This window comes from Benincasa hispida, chromosome 11 (genome assembly GCF_009727055.1).
Source record: "Benincasa hispida cultivar B227 chromosome 11, ASM972705v1, whole genome shotgun sequence".
Taxonomy (NCBI): domain Eukaryota; kingdom Viridiplantae; phylum Streptophyta; class Magnoliopsida; order Cucurbitales; family Cucurbitaceae; genus Benincasa; species Benincasa hispida.
Window position 1 is genome coordinate 41,358,522 of NC_052359.1, and position 19,143 is coordinate 41,377,664.

General features: G+C 31.2%; 3 protein-coding genes across 3 annotated transcripts; 2 read left to right on the forward strand and 1 right to left on the reverse strand.

Moving 5' to 3' along the window:
* The first annotated feature begins 1,724 nt into the window (after positions 1-1,724).
* LOC120089997 lies at positions 1,725-7,115 on the forward strand. The gene is made up of 7 exons (XM_039047459.1): positions 1,725-2,389; positions 2,882-2,931; positions 3,014-3,053; positions 3,637-3,714; positions 5,517-5,633; positions 6,309-6,388; positions 6,579-7,115. Exons 1-7 carry the CDS (start codon positions 1,808-1,810, stop codon positions 6,685-6,687), a joined length of 1,056 nt encoding a protein of 351 aa, XP_038903387.1. The 5' UTR covers positions 1,725-1,807; the 3' UTR covers positions 6,688-7,115.
* Positions 7,116-11,655: 4,540 nt separating this feature from the next.
* On the forward strand, positions 11,656-12,681 carry LOC120091639 (germin-like protein subfamily 3 member 4). The gene is made up of 2 exons (XM_039049742.1): positions 11,656-12,099; positions 12,245-12,681. The coding sequence occupies exons 1-2, from the start codon at positions 11,679-11,681 to the stop codon at positions 12,553-12,555; spliced, it is 732 nt and encodes a 243-aa protein (XP_038905670.1). The 5' UTR covers positions 11,656-11,678; the 3' UTR covers positions 12,556-12,681.
* Positions 12,682-12,974: 293 nt separating this feature from the next.
* LOC120091640 (homeobox-leucine zipper protein HOX11-like) lies at positions 12,975-14,944 on the reverse strand. Its single transcript, XM_039049743.1, has 4 exons — positions 14,722-14,944; positions 14,356-14,606; positions 13,970-14,049; positions 12,975-13,202 (listed from the first exon to the last, which is right to left on the reverse strand). The coding sequence occupies exons 1-4, from the start codon at positions 14,942-14,944 to the stop codon at positions 12,995-12,997; spliced, it is 762 nt and encodes a 253-aa protein (XP_038905671.1). The 3' UTR covers positions 12,975-12,994.
* Positions 14,945-19,143: the final 4,199 nt, after the last annotated feature.

Genomic DNA, 19,143 nt, shown 5'->3' on the forward strand with positions numbered 1-19,143 from the left:
CATATGTTCAAAGGTCACATAATGTTTTAGCTCATAAGCTGGCAACCAAGGCCTTGAACGATGAAATTTCCTCTAAGTTGGTTGTCCTCCGCTTATCTAGGAGTGGTTTTCTTTTTTATTATGTGAAGATGTAATTCTTTATACGTTGTTTTTCATTCTAAAAAAAATATTGTATAGTCATGGCTTTTTTCATTAAAACCCAAATGAAATCTAACCTACCTTTTGTAAATAACATTTCCAGAATCAACCTCGTACAAAAAGTTGACTCTTGCTCTCAATTCTCACCACTCACTGCTCACTATTTTCATAATTTTATTTTCTTCCTTTTGTGATTCATTATTATAATTTTATTTTCCTCTTTCATTTTTTTTAAATGATTGTTACTCAATACTCCACTAGTCAATATGTTTAAAGGAATAACAACTTGAAAAATGTCAAAAAAAGAAAAATGAATAAAAGAAAAGTCAACTAGTAATGATACCAAGAATTAAGAAACAAAAGTGAGAGTCACACATGTACACAATTCACTTCGTGATGATACAAGTAAAAAGTTATAAAATTAAAGTTTAAAAAGTGAGTCAAATTTCGCTCTGGCCTTGTGTCAAATGGGTCATTCCTACAATTTTCTCAACATCAATACTCCATCGACCTAAGTTTCCCTCTACCCTTCTCTAATTTCACCTATCTCACTACTTTCATCATTATCTTTGCCTTTTGGATCTCTCATTATTGTTTGATAGGAATAAGTCTAATAAACTTCAAATCCAATACAACAAAGTAGATTATCATTCTTCTACTCATACTCATCCCACCTTACCATTATTCATATAGAAAAATGAGTTAAATTTTTTTCATTATATATGATTATAGATATATCCAAATCGTAACACATTCTCCATTTTTAATTATCTAATTCGAATATTTTTCAAACACTCTTCAACCATGTTTCGCTTTCATAAATATAAAATATCTACGTATGTAGGTTTTTAAGGATGTATATTATATAAAGTAAGTTTTTTTTTTTAAAAAAAAAAAAAAAAGAAATGATACAATACAACCAAACAACTATACAAGAAAATCATGCGATAAAGACAATGTAAACTACTAAGGATAAGAAGACTAAAGAGTTGAAGACACAATACTCCAAAGCTTTATGCACAACATAACGTGATAGCACATTCTGACCCCGACGAATATGAGAGAATAAGACAACTCTCAAATCAACTCCCTTATCCTTAGTCTCCTCACTAACGAAGGAGACTTCAATCAAATCAACAACTCCATCATTGAACAAATTTATGACCTCAAAGCAATCCGATTCAACCACTATATTCGAATACATGGATGGAAAACATGTTCTCAAGACAAGAGCATATCGTCATAATTTCAAGAAATTTCACTTTCCAAATATCTAGAATAAATTCTATATTGATCTATTAACCGTCTTCCATGATGAACCTATCGACTTAATTCAGAAAGACAAGTATTAAAATATCTTCAAAGTCTTTGTCTTTCTTAAACACAATCACAAAAGCACATAAACTAAAACACAAATTTCAAAAGAATTCAAGATCAGAATGAAAGCAATAAAGTACAAAACTCAACAAAGTATATATTTGAAGTAATAAAAATAATTTAAGTGAAGTAAAAAAAAAATCAAAACAATAATTTAAAATTGAATTGATTCCTTTCAACGGCCCCCACGAGTCCAAACCCCCAATCCTGTCAATTCACAGAAATTCAAGTTTTATTTGGCGAATTTGATATTCAAACAATCAAACCACAAACTCCCAAATTCCCCGCCACCATGCCCGTCGACTCCCCTCTCATCCCCACCAATACGACGGCCGCCGCCCCCTCCACCACCACCGTCACTCCGATTTCCTTCACTCTAACTACAGCTGCAGCCACCACTACCGCCGCCGCTGCCGTTGCCGCCATTGCTCGTCCGCTTGCGAATCAAGCGCCATCCAGACCCATTTCTTCAATTCCTCAAACCCACCATCTCCACTACCCTCCTCAAGCCCTCTACGCGGCGCAGTCCATCCCCGTTCGAACTCCCAACAACCAATTGCCGAAGCTTCATCAGGATGCATCTCAGGCAATTCTTTACCCTGTCGCTTCCTCTGGCCGCGGCTTCGTTCCTCGCCCCATTCGGCCCCTTCCCGCCGATCAGACCGTCACGCTGGCTAACCCTGGCGGCTACGCATATCGCCCCGTCGTCACTTTCCCCCATCGGCCGATTGGGTCGCTTCATTTAGACTCCATGAGCCATCCAATGCACATGGCTCGACCTCCCAACTTGCAGCAGCAGCAGCAGCTTATTCCCTTTTCTGGGTCCTCCATTTCGGGTTCGATTAAAGGTGTCCCCAATTCCTCTGATCCAAAGGTTAGTTGGGTAGTAATTTGATTTAGCTTTTGAGGCGTTAGTTTGATGGGTTAAAAGAGTTCAGGTTTTGGCTCGTTAGCTACAAGAATTGCGAGATTGAAATCTGCTTTTCAGTTGGTTCTCTGGCTTTTTGCCCATCAATTTCTATTTCTTCTGTTGAATAGTGACTTGAAGTCTTGAACAGCTGAGTTGACATTTGAACTTGAGATTGTGTGACCGTTGGATGCTTGTAGTTGTAGACTTGTTTCTGTTCTAACTATTGGGATAGTAATTACATGTTATCAGTTTAACCAACATGTGGTTTTTCAATTATGTTTTGTGGAGTTATTGTTTTTTTCAATTGGTCGGTTCTTTCATATCATTTTTTGAATTCCCAAATCTCTTTTAATCGATCCTGTTGCCCTTTTATCGAACCCCATGAGTTTTTTGTGTCCCCCACGCTCTTCCCTAGATCTTTTTCATAGCTTAAATTCATTTTATCATTCTTTCTAGGTTTTTTCTCCATCAACAATCTGCGAGTCAAATGGGTGTAAAGAAATGAGGTAACGGGTTGCTCCTTATGTTACATATCTTTCATTCATGATTTTCTAAACTTGTGACATTGTGCTTTTTGTCTGGGGACAGAGTTAGAGACGATGCTCTTTGCGTGGTTAGAGATCGAAAAGTAAGCTCTAAAATTCTGAAGTTTGTTCCTTTTTCTTTTTTCCAAAGATTTGTGGCGCGGAAAAGTTCCTAGGTTCATTTCTGTTTGAATGATGATCACTTATATATGTGATTTTGATGTTTGCAAATCTTCCTTACCTTGTTTTACTGCTAGTTTCAGGTTGAACTTACATTTCGAGTATGATGTGTAAAATAGTTTGCCTTTTTGGAGCTTCAGTCATTTTGTGGATAAGTTTTGTTTAATTCTTTTTATAAAATTGAAAATTTTGACATATTTATTCTTCTACCAAGGACCTAGTGATTCATTTGATTCATAAGTTGGGGAAAATGTGACTTAGTGAACGGAGGGAGGGATCAATTTGACTGTGATGGTAGATGTTTTATATGTTTTTTTGTATGAAATAAAGGGCGTCTTCTTCATTTTTATTCAATATTTATGTGCTTGATTGCTGAAGATGGATTTGCATTCTGTATGATCAGATACTCAATTCCGTTTGATAAATACTTGCTTAGGATTACCACTTTGTTTTTATAAATGTAGCAAATACCATTTCATGGCATACTAATATAGTAACTATTGTTAGGTTCGAATAACTGATGGGGCTTCCCTTTATGCACTTTGTCGATCATGGCTGAGGAATGGTTCTCAAGAAGAAAGCCAGGTCTGTGTCAGTTCTGATTGATCTTTCCTTTGGGTGGATTTTAACTGCACTTTGGTCCTTTTAATATGACAACATACTATTTGTCAGATCCTTATAGGATTAGATTTATGATTAAGTGTCAACGCTACAGTGGATTGGCCTTTATGTGTATCTTTCTCATTCATATTTTGCACATATCAATATTGGATTCTTCATCATCATTGATGCAAAATTTGGTTTATTTAAATTCTTTAAGCCTGGTGTGTAAAAGAGTGGAGAAACTCATGAGGGACTTTTGTGTGGGAAGGAGTGGAGGAAGGTAAAGGTGGACATTTGGTGGATTGGGCAATTTTCAAGAAGCCTATGTACTTGGGAGGTTTGGAGTTACGGAATTTAAGGCCTCATGACAAAGCATTATCAACCAAATGGTTATGGTGTGTTTCCCTCGAGTCCTCTTCCCTGTGATATAGGATTACCGTGACCAAGTACAGTCTCATACTTTTGACTGGATTTCGAATGGTGTTAAAGGCATATTCATAAACATGTAGAAAGAAATTTCTAATGAGCTTTCTTTCTTTTTGATCTGATTCAATGTATGGTAGGTGATAGAAAGTGTACTCTCTTTTGGGTGGATAGGTGGTTGCGGGATAGATATGCAATATGTTTTCTAACCTTTACCATTTATATGCTATGAAAAATTGTAATGTTCCTGATATTATGATACAGTCAGGGAGCTCACTTTCTCATTCGTTCAAGCTCTGTTGTCTGTTGGATTATGGATCTCCTTTCTCTATTGGGTGATTTCGAGTTTAGGCAGGGGAGAAGAGTCCTTCGACTTTGCAGTCTTGGTCCCTCCAAGGGCTTTTCTTGTAGATCCTTTTTTCTTCATTTGGTGGCCCCTCCCTTGCTAGGGAGTCCCTTTATTTTATTTTATTTTTAGTCTCTGGAAGATGAAAATCCCAAATAAGGTGAAGTTTTTTGTCCGGAAGAATCAATGCTTCGGATAGACTACTGAGGAAGTTACCGTCTTTTGTTGGGCCTTTCTATTTTATCTTGTGTTGGAGGGAAAGTTTTTTTTTAATGGAAAGCTAGGGTGTGTTTTGGTGGGCGGGGGTGGGGTTCTTTCGATGTTAGGTCCCTTGTGAGATTTAATGTCTCTCTTTGGAGGTCCGTTATGAGTTCCTTTTGTAATTATTCATTTAGTCTTATATTGCTCGATTGAAGTCCCTTTCTTTTGGGTGCTCCTTTTTGTGGGCAAATATTTTTGCGTGCCTCCGTATTCTTTCATATAATCTCTGGTATAGATGAGTCAATAACTTGAGTAGAAGTAGACGGGGAAACTTTATCTTTGGTTTTAAAATGTTAAACAATCTTGATGAAGAGTGTATATTATCCTGCTTCGATCTTTTCCCCTGTTCTTTCATTAGTTGCATGCAAATTTATTCATCAAGTCCTATGTCTTTTTTATGCCCTTATTTTCAATGGTTACTTAATCTTCTCCTGCTTAACTAGTAATGGTATGTTTCGATACATTCTTTCTGCTAGACAAAGTTCTTTTCTTTATCGTTTGGTGCATTCCCTTTCTGTGGAGAGTTCCCATTCCAATAGAAACTTTAAGTATATTAAAAACCATTGCTCTTACTCTTTGCTGTATACACCCTCCTATTTTCTGTTCTTAAAAGGCAATATTAGCTGATAAGATCTCCTCTCCTTTTTCTGCTGTTGCTCTTTGTAATATATTCACACAAAGGAACATATGCTTGCTATTATTATTATTTTTTTTTATTTCAAAAATGCTTGCTGATAACTTTTTCTATTGGCAGCCACAGTATGGAAATTTTTTGAGGTCACTTCCGAGACCACTGCCCATTGCTGCGGCTGGTGCTGTTCCATCACAGAAGAAGGAAGTTGTCGAAGAAGAAGTTGATGAGGAAGATAAGGTTGGTTTTTGTGCAGTGAATTTAAGATTTGGTATTGAAATCAAAATAAATTGATGAATAAAAATTACAGTGGGGAAATAGTACAGTCCAGTTTGCACTCATAGATTAAGCTCAGACGTCTATAAAATATCAATGCAAATCATTGGTGAGAAGCATGTTCTTTTGATTTTATGTTTTCTTCATAATTTAAAGGTTTTTCTATTGTTCGCAATCATTTAGTTGTATTATTGATCTCTGGGTCTTGACAATAGATCCAGATATAATGAAGGGTATGTAGTTATATGCAATAAGTTTTTTGATGAATTTCAATTATTTTTTCTCGGATAATGAATTTGATGCAATGCAAGACATTTACTTGACGAACCCATACATTTTGAGGGGAGAAATCACATAAACCGTAACGATGAAAGGTATATACATCCACTTTGTACCATTGTCAAGAGGCCAGAGGGGGTGGGACTGCTTGCTTGCTAGCATAAATATAGGACCTCAAGCCCTTGACTTAAAATCGTACTTAAATATCACCATTTGTTATGGTTCTCTGGGTTGTTTCTTGTCTGCACTCTTAACCAAATCCTCTAGGTTATCAACAAACTAAATTCTTCTCAGAAGCATTTTTATCCAAGTTCTGCAAGAACTATTGGACATATCTTTACCTGTGTTTCTGCTTTGTAGGATGAGGGATCCATTGAGCACTTGTCAACGCAGGAGTTATTGAAAAGACATGTTAGACGTGCAAAGAAAGTCCGATCACGGTGCGTGTTATTTTCCCAGTTTAATTTCTATTATTCTTTCATCTCTGTAGTTCAGCAAATCCGGATGATATTTGGTCAGTTTGATTCAAATTGTATCCTATTGCTCTCTTACAAAGTTATGACGTTGGATATCTGTACATTCTCACATTCAAGATAGTTTTGTTGCTTTCTGTTCGTATAATTCCTACAGATTGAGAGAAGAACGGTTGCAACGTATTGAAAGATACAAAACCAGGCTCGCTCTTCTCCTTCCTCCTCCAGTTGAGCAGTTGCGGACGGATAATGTTACTGGAAGCTGAATATGCATCCTGGAATCCTCGCCCTCAAAATTCACTGTGGACTTTTGTCCAAATCATTCTTCCCCAACTACAGATGAACTCAAGAAACATTCAACGGAAGCACCGAGGATTATATGTAGGTGCACCAGATAGATATTTGATTAGATATTAGTAATTCTTGTCTTCCTATCAGTTCCTTTTTGACAATTTGTAATTGTATAATATGGTCTGAATCAGGTTAAGAAAATCAAGTCATTTACTGAGGTTAGAAATGGAGGACATTGAGAAGTAAATCACATATTTTTCCCTTTTTTTTTGTACCTATCTCCATTACTTTTTCTTGGGCTTCTTGAAGTTCAACTTCTGTTGTTGAAAGGAATCACTGAGTTTTATTTTTAGATGTCTGAATCTCAATCTTCACAAGGTAGTAAGCAAAGTTTGTTTTGTTATGTGTTCTTTGGAAATTATTAGCATTATTAAAAAATTTAACATTTAGGAAACTGTTTGGAAATATACCAAATTCAAGTAACTAGTGTCATAATTTAACAAAGAAGATGAACAAGAAAAGTGCTTAAAGTCACTTTTGAAGTGCAGAGATGTTAATTATTGTGCACTTGCAATTACCATATTTCTAATTTGTTATTGTTAAGGTTAAATTATAAAGGTCAAATATTAATTTATATCCCAATTTAAATCTAATCTAATGTTGTATCAATTTAAATTCTGAATTTTGGAGTAGTATTAATTTAAATCTTAAATTAGTGATTGTATCAATTTAAACTTTGAACTTTCATAAATTCATCAATTTAAACTTTAAACTTTCATAAATTTATCTAAATAAAACATAGTGTAGGGTTTAAATTGATATACTTATGAAAGTTTCGGTTTTAAATTGATATAATTATTAGTCTGAGGTTTAAATTGATACACTTATGAAATTTAAGGTTTAAATTGATACAATTATTAGTATATGATTTAAATTGAAACAATCATCTTCAAGGGTGTAAATTGATATTTTTCTTTTTGACTATTTTTTTTTAAATTGGAACTGTTTTTAAAAAATGATTACTTCTTTGTAATTTAACTATATTTTAAAAAGAAATTACCTTTTTTCTTTTTAAAGTTCTATTTTTTTTTTAAAAAAAAAAAAAATGGATCTGTTTATAAAGCAACTATCTAAACAACAAATGGTTGACACAAAATTCTTTAAGGCAGAACAGCATGAATTTTGTTTTATGTTTTTTAAATTGAAGTTCATATGAAAATTGAGGTTATCTCCTATAGACTTAGAATGACTCAGAATTAACTTTTTTTTTTTTTTTTTCATAAGATTAGGATAAGGTGTTTTTCCTAATTATGAACACGTTTAAGAGAAGTTAATTCTCTTTAAAAAGAAAAAGAGAGTAAATTTAGTTCTTCAAGAGAAGTTAATTTGACATCTACTTATCTTATGTGGAAATGTCAGGTAAAACAAAAGAAATATGACTTTAATTTCTATCTTCTAACGTGGAAATCGTGTACGATGACAGGAAGCGATAGAGTAATCAGGTTCATTGGTCTTGGATCTCTGATCGTGTCTCTGTCAAGAATTTTGATATGATTATGGTCATTGCGTAACAGATTTAGGAAGCTAGAAATAATTTGTCGTTCCAAAAAGTGCCAACTCTTATGGATTCCATTAGTGTTTTAATAAAAATGTATATCCTAGATGACAAAAGTCATTTTTGCATGGATATTAATGAAAAAATACCTGTGGAGAATTGCTTAGTACCTCGTCTGTCTACACTCTACCCTTAGTGGATGGCACCCACTTTCGATAAACATTGGGAAGCTAAATATAATGTAACTTGGGACCTTAGAGAAAGGCAACAGGGTTAGGGTGGGTACTTCTAGACCATCTAGGCAAAGTTCGACATGCTACATTTAAATATATATCAAGATGCAACAAATTCAAGATTCTTGAAGAAATAGCTATTTGTGATGGTCATCATAGTATTATTTTCCTCATTATTCATCATGTTTGGGTTGAATTCGACTATCTGGAGGTCATTAACCTGCTGGACATTACTAAAGTCTCTTTTTCAATAAAAAAAGAGTTGGCTACGATGCAACAGTTGGGTGATGTCTCTTTTCTCCAAGGTATTGAGAGAAAAGATTCTTTCTCTGCGTCATACACCTTATCTCAATTGGTTTGTGCTTCTTAAATCTCGTGATGTAATTTTGTAGTTAGTTGTATTATTCGTGTAAATAATAATTAATGATGACAATAAAATAAATGACAACTAAATTTGAAGATATTAGATATTCTTTTATTTTGTTTGAAATAACATAACAAAACTGTTCCATTTTTCCAAGGTTTAGAAAGAAAACTACACAATGAGTAGGCCCTTTGTGTAAAGTGAATATAATTGTTTGCTCTCTTGTGTCCTTTGACAATACATTAATAACCATGAATGATATGGTACACATTGCAAATTGCTTGCTCCCAAGTCCCAAAGGGGCTTGATGATGAAATTCCAAGACCTTTCTTGGAAAATGTAGCAGATATTATCACCTTCTAATATTTTCTCAACATGTTTTCATGTAATTTTAAGGGGATATCACTATTATTATTATTATTTTTTTTTTTTAACGATTGACTCTAGTCTTTATTTCGTCTCTAGATTTTAAAATATTAAACATTTAGTCTTTAAATTTTGAATTTTGTTTCAATTTAGTCCATAAATTTCAAAATGTTACAATTTTACTCTTGAGATTTGAATTTTGTTTCAATTTAGTCCATAGATTTTAAGATTTTACATTTTTAACATCAATTTTACATTTTTAAATTAAAAATAAATAATTAATTATAATTCTTTTAACATTTTTTAATTTATTAACATAAATAAACTCCAAAATACGAAAAAGTGAGTATTTAATGACAAATTGAGGTTAAAAGTGTAAACCTCGAGACATAGAGACCAAATTGAAGCAAAATTCAAATGTTAAGCCTAAAATTGTAACATTTTGAAGCCTAGGGACTAAATTAAAACCAAACTCAAAATTTAAGGACCAAATGTGTAACATTTTGAATCCTAAAGACTAAATAGAAACTATACTCAAAACCTAGGGACCAAAAATGTATTTTTTCATAATTTTAATTAGTTTTTAGAATTTTAATTTTAGACCAACAACTTTCAATAAATTTCAAGATTAAATAGATCACTTTAGTCATAATCGTGAAACTAGAATAAGAAAAAAAAATTTAAAAGGTAAGAAATGAAAAGGTTGAAAGATCAAAACAAGGGTAAAAGAAAAAAGAAAAAAGATCAGTCGAATTTAAACCTAAATTTCGATTTGACCAAATTTCATTAGAACGAGGGTGTATGTATGTATGTATATATATATATAGTCATTCCTTCTAATTTTCCAACCATATATTTAGCAAAGAGTAAGGTTGTCTCTTTCAAATTTTCCAGTCCTCTTTTCCAAAATTGAAAATTAACAAAATAAAATAATAATAATAATAATAAATAAATATTTTTGTGATCCATTCTGTGAGCATATTAAGACAATTTTTTTTAGTTGTGCTTTAGAAGTAGCCATGAAGTAGAGTACTTTTGCAAGTAAAATGATTGAGAAATTTGCATTACAAAATGATGGTTTTAAACAACAGTTTATTTATTTATTTATTTATTTAAGAAGATACAAACTTATGATGTTTTTTAATAGATAGTATTCTTCTTTATTTCTTTTAGTTCATCCGATTAAAAAGTTTAGACCTCATTTGATAACAATTTTATTTATTTTATTTTTTATTTTTAAAATTTAAGCCTATTAAAATACTTCTACCTCCAAATTTCTTTTTTTCTTATCTATTTTTTACTGATGATTTAAAAAACCAAGTCAATTTTTGAGAACTAAAAAAAATTGTTTTTGTTTTTGGAATTTGGTTAAGGCTTCAATTTTTGTACTTAAGAAAGATACAAATCATTATAAGAAATGTGGATGAAATAAACTTAATTTTCAAAAACAAAAACAAAAAATCAAATGATTACCAAATGGGGCCTTAACTTTTAAAACTAATGGCTATACATTCATGCATTTTTCTCCCCACCCAACTATTATTATAATTTTTTAAGTATAACAAATTTCTTAATTCGTAGTACATCTATGTGTCAATTAAGTTATGTTGTCAAAGTAAACAAGTTATGTTGTCAAAGTAAACTTATAATTGACATTTACTCCTTCCCTTGAAATAAGATATTCAATCTATCCTTATAATTGTTGTACTAAAAAAGATATTCATTAGTTTATCAATTGAGTACTTACACTAATTGGCCTACAAGAAATACAAGCTCGGTTTGAGAGTTTTCTCTCTCTTAAGAGAGTACTCAACTTTAAAGTGTAATTTTTTACTTTTTGACAAAAAGTTTAAAATTTAAAAATAGAAAAAGAATTCTTTTTCAGAAGCTACTCTTTCAATTTTTGAAATCTAGATATTATTTCAACATGGAAATATATATAAACAATATGGGAGGTAAGAAAATCAAATATCTAATCTCGAAGTCGATAGTACAAGTTTTATGTCAATCAAACTATCCTCATTTTAGATTCAACGTATCTTTTCATAGTGAACTAGAACCCAAAGAAAAATATTAGGAAATAGGTATAGTTTTCGAAAATAGAGCAAAAAAAAAAAAAGGACAAAAATGGTACAAAATGGTTTATAATACACATCAAGTCGTAGAATTAATAACAAATACCAATTAACTATAATTATAGCATGGGATAATAGAGTGGTTAAACTAATCATAAAATGGTTCAAAGGTCAGACAATAATTTCGTATTAACAATTTCTCTCTACTAAATGAATATAACACAACTAAATTTCTTGTCAAATTTTGCTTTAAGCAATGAAGTTCTCTTAGTGCATAATCAATAGAAAATCCAGTAGTAAACTCCAAGAATTGGGAAACTAATTTCTTCCATTGTCGGCAACCTCAAAAGCCTTGCAACTCAAGGATATTTATATGTCTCATCCAAAATTCTCAATTCAACACACACATAACACAATGAAGAACCCATCATCAGCTTCTTCCTTAATTTTCCTTCTCCTGTTTGTGTTGTTTGCTTGTCTTGGAATCTCAGTAGCAGATTCTAATAATGTCTTTGACACTTGTCCAACAGCCACAGACAGAATTGAGTTCATCAATGGCTACCATTGCAAAAGCCCCACCCTTGTTACAACTTCCGACTTCAACTCAGCAAAGTTAACCGGACCGATCAACTCCGATGATCAGTTCAACTTGTTGGTGAAGATCGTCACTGCTGCTGATTTCCCTGGTCTGAATACATTGGGGCTTTCTATTTCTAGAACTGATTTGGGTACAGACGCGATCATTTCTCCTCACTCACACCCGAGAGCCACCGAGATGTTCTTTCTGAACCAAGGTAGGTATGCTCAAAATACTTAAATAAGATTCAATACGCTGAAACCCATCAACTCAAACTTTTAGGTCCAGTGGTGATCTAACACGATTTCAGAGTCGGACGTCCCGTGTTTGCTCTCATATCTTTTGGGATCTATGATTCACAGGTATTGTTTTAGCTGGATTCATTGACACCAGGAACCAACTGTTTCAGACTATTCTAAAAGCAGGCGATGTGATTGTATTTCCAAAAGGATTGTTGCACTTCTGTTTGAATTCAGGTTACGAGCCTGCCATAAGTTTCTCTGTGTATAATAGTCAGAATCCAGGAGTCGTGAACATCAATGGCGCCATGTTCGATCCTGCTGATTCAAGTCATTTCATAGACAAGTTCCTTAAGAGACTAAAAGCTCTTTCTTCACAATCAAATTTCAAATTCAACCCAAATGTGACTCTTCCCAGATACACAAGTTTGTAAAACTATTGACCCAGTTGTAAAGAAAATGCCTCTACATGGATGAGTTATATCCAAGATTGGCTTGTGAGTTTCAAACCTTGACATTCATAATTTAAGGGGGGGAAAAAAAAGAATCATCCGATTAATTAAAACATATACTTTTAATAACTAAAAAAGAAAAAAAAAAACATATAAATAATTATTAAATAATATACGTAATATGCTGAGTAATTGACCCTGTAATGAAAATCATTTTTTTTCTCGGTTCCCTCTAATTCCTATCCGTGAAAAACTACAGCAATTAAAATCAAATAAACAAAATGTCATCAACATAATAATTAAAGAAAAAAAAGTTCAAGTCTTCAGAATTCATCGAGAAAAATAATAGGGAAAAAATATTAATAATGGGATACTAATTAATTAGTGAGTTGGTGAAAATGGAAGGGGGTGGAAGTGTTATTCAGCGGGAGTTTGGGGTTGCGGCGGCGCGTTCACAAGACGCGCACAAGGTGAGAGTGGTGGCGGGAGAGTGCATGAAGAGAGAATGGGTAGTTTTTAAAGCTCTCAAATCTTGAAGTTCCTTTTGAAGCTTTGTGTTTTGTTGGGTCAATGTTGCGCAATATTTCTTCAAGTATTCACACTCTACTTCTGTTTGCTTCAGCTTCGTTCTGCCCCCAAAAGAAAAAAAAAAAAAAAAAAAAAGAAGCTAAGAAATAGCACAAAAAGTTCAATCACCTTTCACAAATAACACCATAATTTTTTGCTATTTTTTTAATAGATAGTATTGATACCATCTCAGCCTTAATTTATTTTTTATCGCATGTTCGGACTACCAATTTTGTGTTTTCTCGATGAAAATCATGACCAGAATAAATACCAACAAAGAAACAATGAACCTAAATTATAATATCAAAATTTAGTGAGTGTTTAGGATGCTGAATTGGTTATTATAGTCTATAGATTATAATAGTTTGTATTTAAAATGCAGACTATTTGAGTGTGAATAGAAATTATCAAATATTATTTAGATAAAAAGAAAAAGAAAATAGAGGATGAATAGAATATAGTAAATATTGTAACAAAAAAGAATTTAAAATAGTAATATTTTAATTAAAAACTCTAATAATTATAAACATGGATGAACTATACACTCACTTGAAGTTAGTGACCAAACACTCTCACTTTTACCGCGTCCAACATAAAAGTCAAAAGATTTGAAATAAGATCATTTGTTTTTTATTTATTTATTTATTAATGTTAATCGTGGCTAGGATTTTCACTAAGAAAATACAAAATTGATAGTCCAAACATGAAATAATAATAATGTAATAATAAATAATTAGAAGAGTTATATTCTAACGATTGCCTCAAAGAAAATCATGAAATTAAGAGTGTGAGCAGGTTGGTGGGTTATTTATTTTTATTTATTTTTTACCTTGCTCGTCTGTTTTGAAACCAAACTTCTACTTGACGAGGACGAAGATTCAGTCTTCTTGCAACTTCTAGCTTTTGCTTCTGCAATTTCAATCCCATGATCATTTACTCATAGTTAATTAAACACAAAACAATAAAATTTTGTTTTTAATTACTTTACTTTCTTATTTTCTGTTTCTAAAAATTTCAAAAAAAAAGGTTAAAAAATGAGACTTAAAATGGATATAATAGTATTTTTGTTCTAAATCACAACCGTACTATTTTAGTTTAAATTTTGCATAACATATTAATAAATTTATAGAAAAATTAGAAAAAAAAAAAAAGTGAGATTGATATTGATTGAAGTAGTAGTTAATGAAAGAAGGAGAAGATGTGAGAGAAAGTTACAGGGTAAAGCGTATGGTGTTGTTTGAAGCTTTCTTCAAGAAACGCCGATTGTTGTCTTGTAAGCCTCAATTTTTTTCTGCTACCCAAATTCGTTTCTTCTTCTTCTTCATCTTCTTCCTCCTCTCTTTCTTCCCTATTATTTCTTATTGACCAAACTATTCCATTTGATCTTCCCAATTCTCCTCCACCCTCGTCGTCCGCCGCTGCTCCGCTTATCACCTCTGTAAAGACACCTGCTCCTTCTGATCCTTCTATTTACTTGTCATTAACCAATACACCCAATCACATCATTAATATGGTATCAGAGCCTAAAAAACCAAAATTAAAAAGGAAAATTGGTTTTCCATTGGAGGTAGGAAGTAATACCGGTTTGAGAAGATCGACGGGAGGTGGCGGCGGGCGGCGGAGAAGAATTAAGAGAAAGGGGAAGGAGGTGGTTTTGGTGTTTGTGATTGTGGGGTTGATGTTCATTACATGGTTGAAGAATGGAGGAAAAAGAAAGGGAAAAATGAAGAGGTGTTGGGTGTGAAGAAGAAGAAGGAGGAGGAGGAGGGTTTTGATCATTTCCTAATCTCAAACCCAACTCCATTCAAACACACATATACAAGGAAAAGATTCTAAATGGATCAATCAAATTTATAAGAGAGAAAGACTGCAAAACTTTTGATTAGAAAGAAGAGAAAAAGTATATTTAGCTTCTTTTTTTTTTTTTTCTTATAATTTTATTTTATATTTAAATGCATTCTAGACCACACTTACATATATTCTTTTCTACACATATATTTGTATAATTTAGTCACGTGTTTAATCACAAATTACCACTAACAAAATTTTCTTTCTGAAACAGAATCTTTTATAAAATACTTTTTTCATTGAAAGAGATACATGGAGGTGGATGAAGTCAAAACATGAAATATTGCATTATTTTTAGAAAACGAAAAAAAAAAGGTGGGAGAATTATGATCCGTATTCATTAGCAAAAGAATTATTGAGAACCTTATTCATTGCATTTAAGAAAACAATCATGAGAGGATGAAGCCAAGAAACGAAACTTAAATTTTATCCTGAAATTCATAGGATTTTTGTTTCCATTTCCATTCATTGTATAAAAATGAAGATTTGAACTTCTGATCTTTTAATCAATGATATATATGATTTAATCTCATTTGAATTCTACTTAAATGTGATGGTATAAAATATAAACTAATTAGATATATTTGTATTGTTAAAGGACTAGAGAAGAACTTAATTAAATTGTACTAATCTTTATGGAGTATTAAGTTGGATACTACATTTGGCATCTTAAACTTAAGTGAAAGGGTTTTAGAAAACTTGAGATCAGTGTTTTGAAGGCAGGTTTATGTAAACCTTGGATATGATGGAGACTACATGCAATTTTGCCATTTAAAGAAAAACCATCCAAGTTTTTATTGTTTTATAAAAATTAAAGGATAGGAATTTTATGTGATGCATTAATATTATTATTATATTAAAAAGGGGTTTAAATGAAGAGTGCTACATTGATGTATAATGAACAATGATTGAAGCTATCCATCACCCAGGCCCTAAATCAAGTGGAATAATATATATAATATATATATATATTATGGGAAGTTTCATAATTCAAATGTTTTTGAAAGTAAATTTTGTAAGAATATGGAAATTTTCATGTAATGTGATGATTGTGGCTCTTATATGCATTATTTTGTCTCAGTTGAAGTGTACATAATTACATTCCTCCATCATTATGCTTCTTCATTGTCCTAATAATCTTCCATCTTATTTTTCACTCCATTCTTATCTCTCTTTCTAACTCATACCTTATCTAATTTTATATTAACTACCTAAATCTTGATAATGGATCTTTAAACTATTTCCAGCTATTTTAATTCTTACCCTTAAATTGTAAGGTTACAATTAATTTTAAACTAAAGTTTATTAATCAATTTATTGTATTCAAACCTTAGAATTCGATCAACTTTGTAACTTTTATCTACCATTCTAGTTTTTTTTCCTAAATTTCACATATTAATTTGACGAAAAATACAATAATGTAACAATTTTCCTAATTCATTAATTTATTTTTAATTTGATTGATGCAATAACTTTGTCAAAACTCACTCTATTAAAAAAAAAAAAAAAAAAAACTTTATCAATTACTCACTAATTTTATCAAAAATTAAAATTTAACAACAATGCCTTTTTCTCAAAGTATATGAATTTGTATGCACTATGACATTGTTTTAAAATCCTAATCTCTTTTGATCCATTTTTTAACAAAAACTTATAATAGGGGAAATTTGAAATATTTTTCAAGTCAATTCTTTTTTATAAAAAAAAATCATAATTTAAGTTTACTAGTAATGACTAATATATAAATGCAGAAAATAATTAATATATTTTAGTTAATATGTAGTTTAGTTGATAATTTAAATTAATTAGTGTTTAATTAATTATTTTCATATTTTCTTATAAGACTAATAACTAATTTAGGGTTCGTAATAGAAACTTTTTTTTTTTTTTTTTTTAGAGTTCTGCATGGATTTCCCTTATTTGTTCCATTTAAAAACACTTTATAGTAACTCTAACTTTAGACCATTTGGATTCATTAGTTTTTTTTTTTACAATACTTATAGAAAAAGAAAAAAATACTTTATTCAAGAAAAAAAATTTGTCCTTTGAGAGTCATCTCAAACTACATGATTAAATTATTTGAAGCCACATGTGTAATAATGGATCATGTGAGAGTTTTTTTTTCCTTCAAATAAAGCTAACAACTTTTATTTTTCTTAATATAAAGTTCATCAATAAAAATTATATGGTTTAATAAGTTTGAAAATAAAATATTATTTCATTGAAACTAAAATGAAATAAAGTATGTACCAATGACTAAAATTAGGTTCAAGGTACCCATGTTAGAAAATAAAATTATTATATGTATTTTCTTTTATACATTAAAAAAACTTTTTATCCATGTCTCTGAGTAAATAAATAAAATTTGATTTATTATAGTTTTAAACTTTCTATGAAAAATGATTTTCAGAAAAAAGAACGAAAAACAAGTTTTAAAATAATTTTTGATTAAAAAAATGTTTAAACATTTCAAAATCACTTCCGAACATAGGTTTTGATAAATTGATCTTTGCATTCCATTTTCTGCACCTTCTTTCGCTCAATTATTCCCTTTTCTCTGTTGTTCTTCTTTTGTTTTTCTTTATTTTATTTTTCTATCATTGTATGCCAGGTGGTGCTCCATGATTAATTAAATACTACTGCTTGGGTCTCTGGTTTGAGTGTTGAACCTTCTGTGAATTTGTCTATTAGCATTTTGTGTTTTTTGCTCTAACATGGTATCAAAGATTTAGGTCAATTTTTTTATGGTGTCGAGTTCAGGAACATCAGAGGAAGAATATGTCCAGCCAGTAACGACTCTCCTAGGTACCACATCTTCTACTCTGCCACCGATCACTCTCTCTGTATCTTCACTGTCCTTTACCCCACCGCAACCCAACAGATTCTATCGTCATCTATTCAGAATCCGATTTTTCTCAAATACCTTCCTCTTTTCCATTTAACTATGGCCCTTCACCACACCCTTATCCTCCAATGTACACTGGCTCTCCCTTAAACTTTCTCTATCCACCCCAAATACCACAGTTTGCCCCCAACCTTCCCCATGGTCAACTACCAAATCCTCTTTCAGCATTATCTTCTCCTCAATCACTGGTTGCTAACTTTCCTTACTGTTAAACTTACACACTCGAACTATCTGCTATGGAAAAACCAACTCCTTAATTTGATCATGGGCTATGGTCCAAAGAGTTTTATTGATGGCACTTTTCCCCAACCTCCTAAGTACTTAGACCCTCAAAGAACACAAATAAATCCATATTTTTCTTTTTGGCAAAAGTGCAATCGGACTATTATGAACTGATTAATTCGATGGAGATGAGCTAAAATTTAAATAATTTGTTTTTTCCTCAAAAGCTTGAATTTCAATAATAACTAATACATGGTCGTGCATGATCATTACATCGTGTAACAAAGCATCATTACAAATAATTTAGTCTTCTTACTTTTTCTTTTTACCAATTCAAATCATTTTGGTAACTTTCTATATTTATTTCATAATAATAATAATAAGTGTTGATGAGAAGTTATCACAATCTTTGATTGTTAATAGTTAATTAGATAATTTTCGATCATATCGCTCATCGCAATCATCAACACGAGACACTAAAAATTTTCTCCAAAAAAATCAAGTTCAATTAAAAAAAAACTATTAATTATTATTATTATTATTATTTCACGTCGTTATAGTTTTGATCCTTATAATTTAAAAAAATTTCAAATTTAAATCATACAATTATAAAAATTGAAATTTTATTCTTATGATTAGATAAAACTTCCTTAATAGTATATATGATTTAATGCTCATAAATAGTCTTTATCGAGGTTTGATTATAGGGAAGAATTCTAATTTTTATTTTGAAATTTATATTCTAACTTTTTCTAAATTATAGGAATTAAATCTATAATTTAATTTTTATTACTTTATATTTAAAAATTAGATTGAAATTTTAACCTTTACCTTGTATTTGGGAAATGAACCATCTCTCATCTATTTTAATTCAATCAAACTGAATTTAGAAGGGTCATTGGTTGGGAAATTTATACCTCCATTTAATTGAGTTGTTTTTTTTTTTTCTCTTTTTTTTTTTAAAATAATAAAAATAAAATTTCAAATATTGGAGAATTCATTTAATAAAAATACCAAACAAGCTAAGG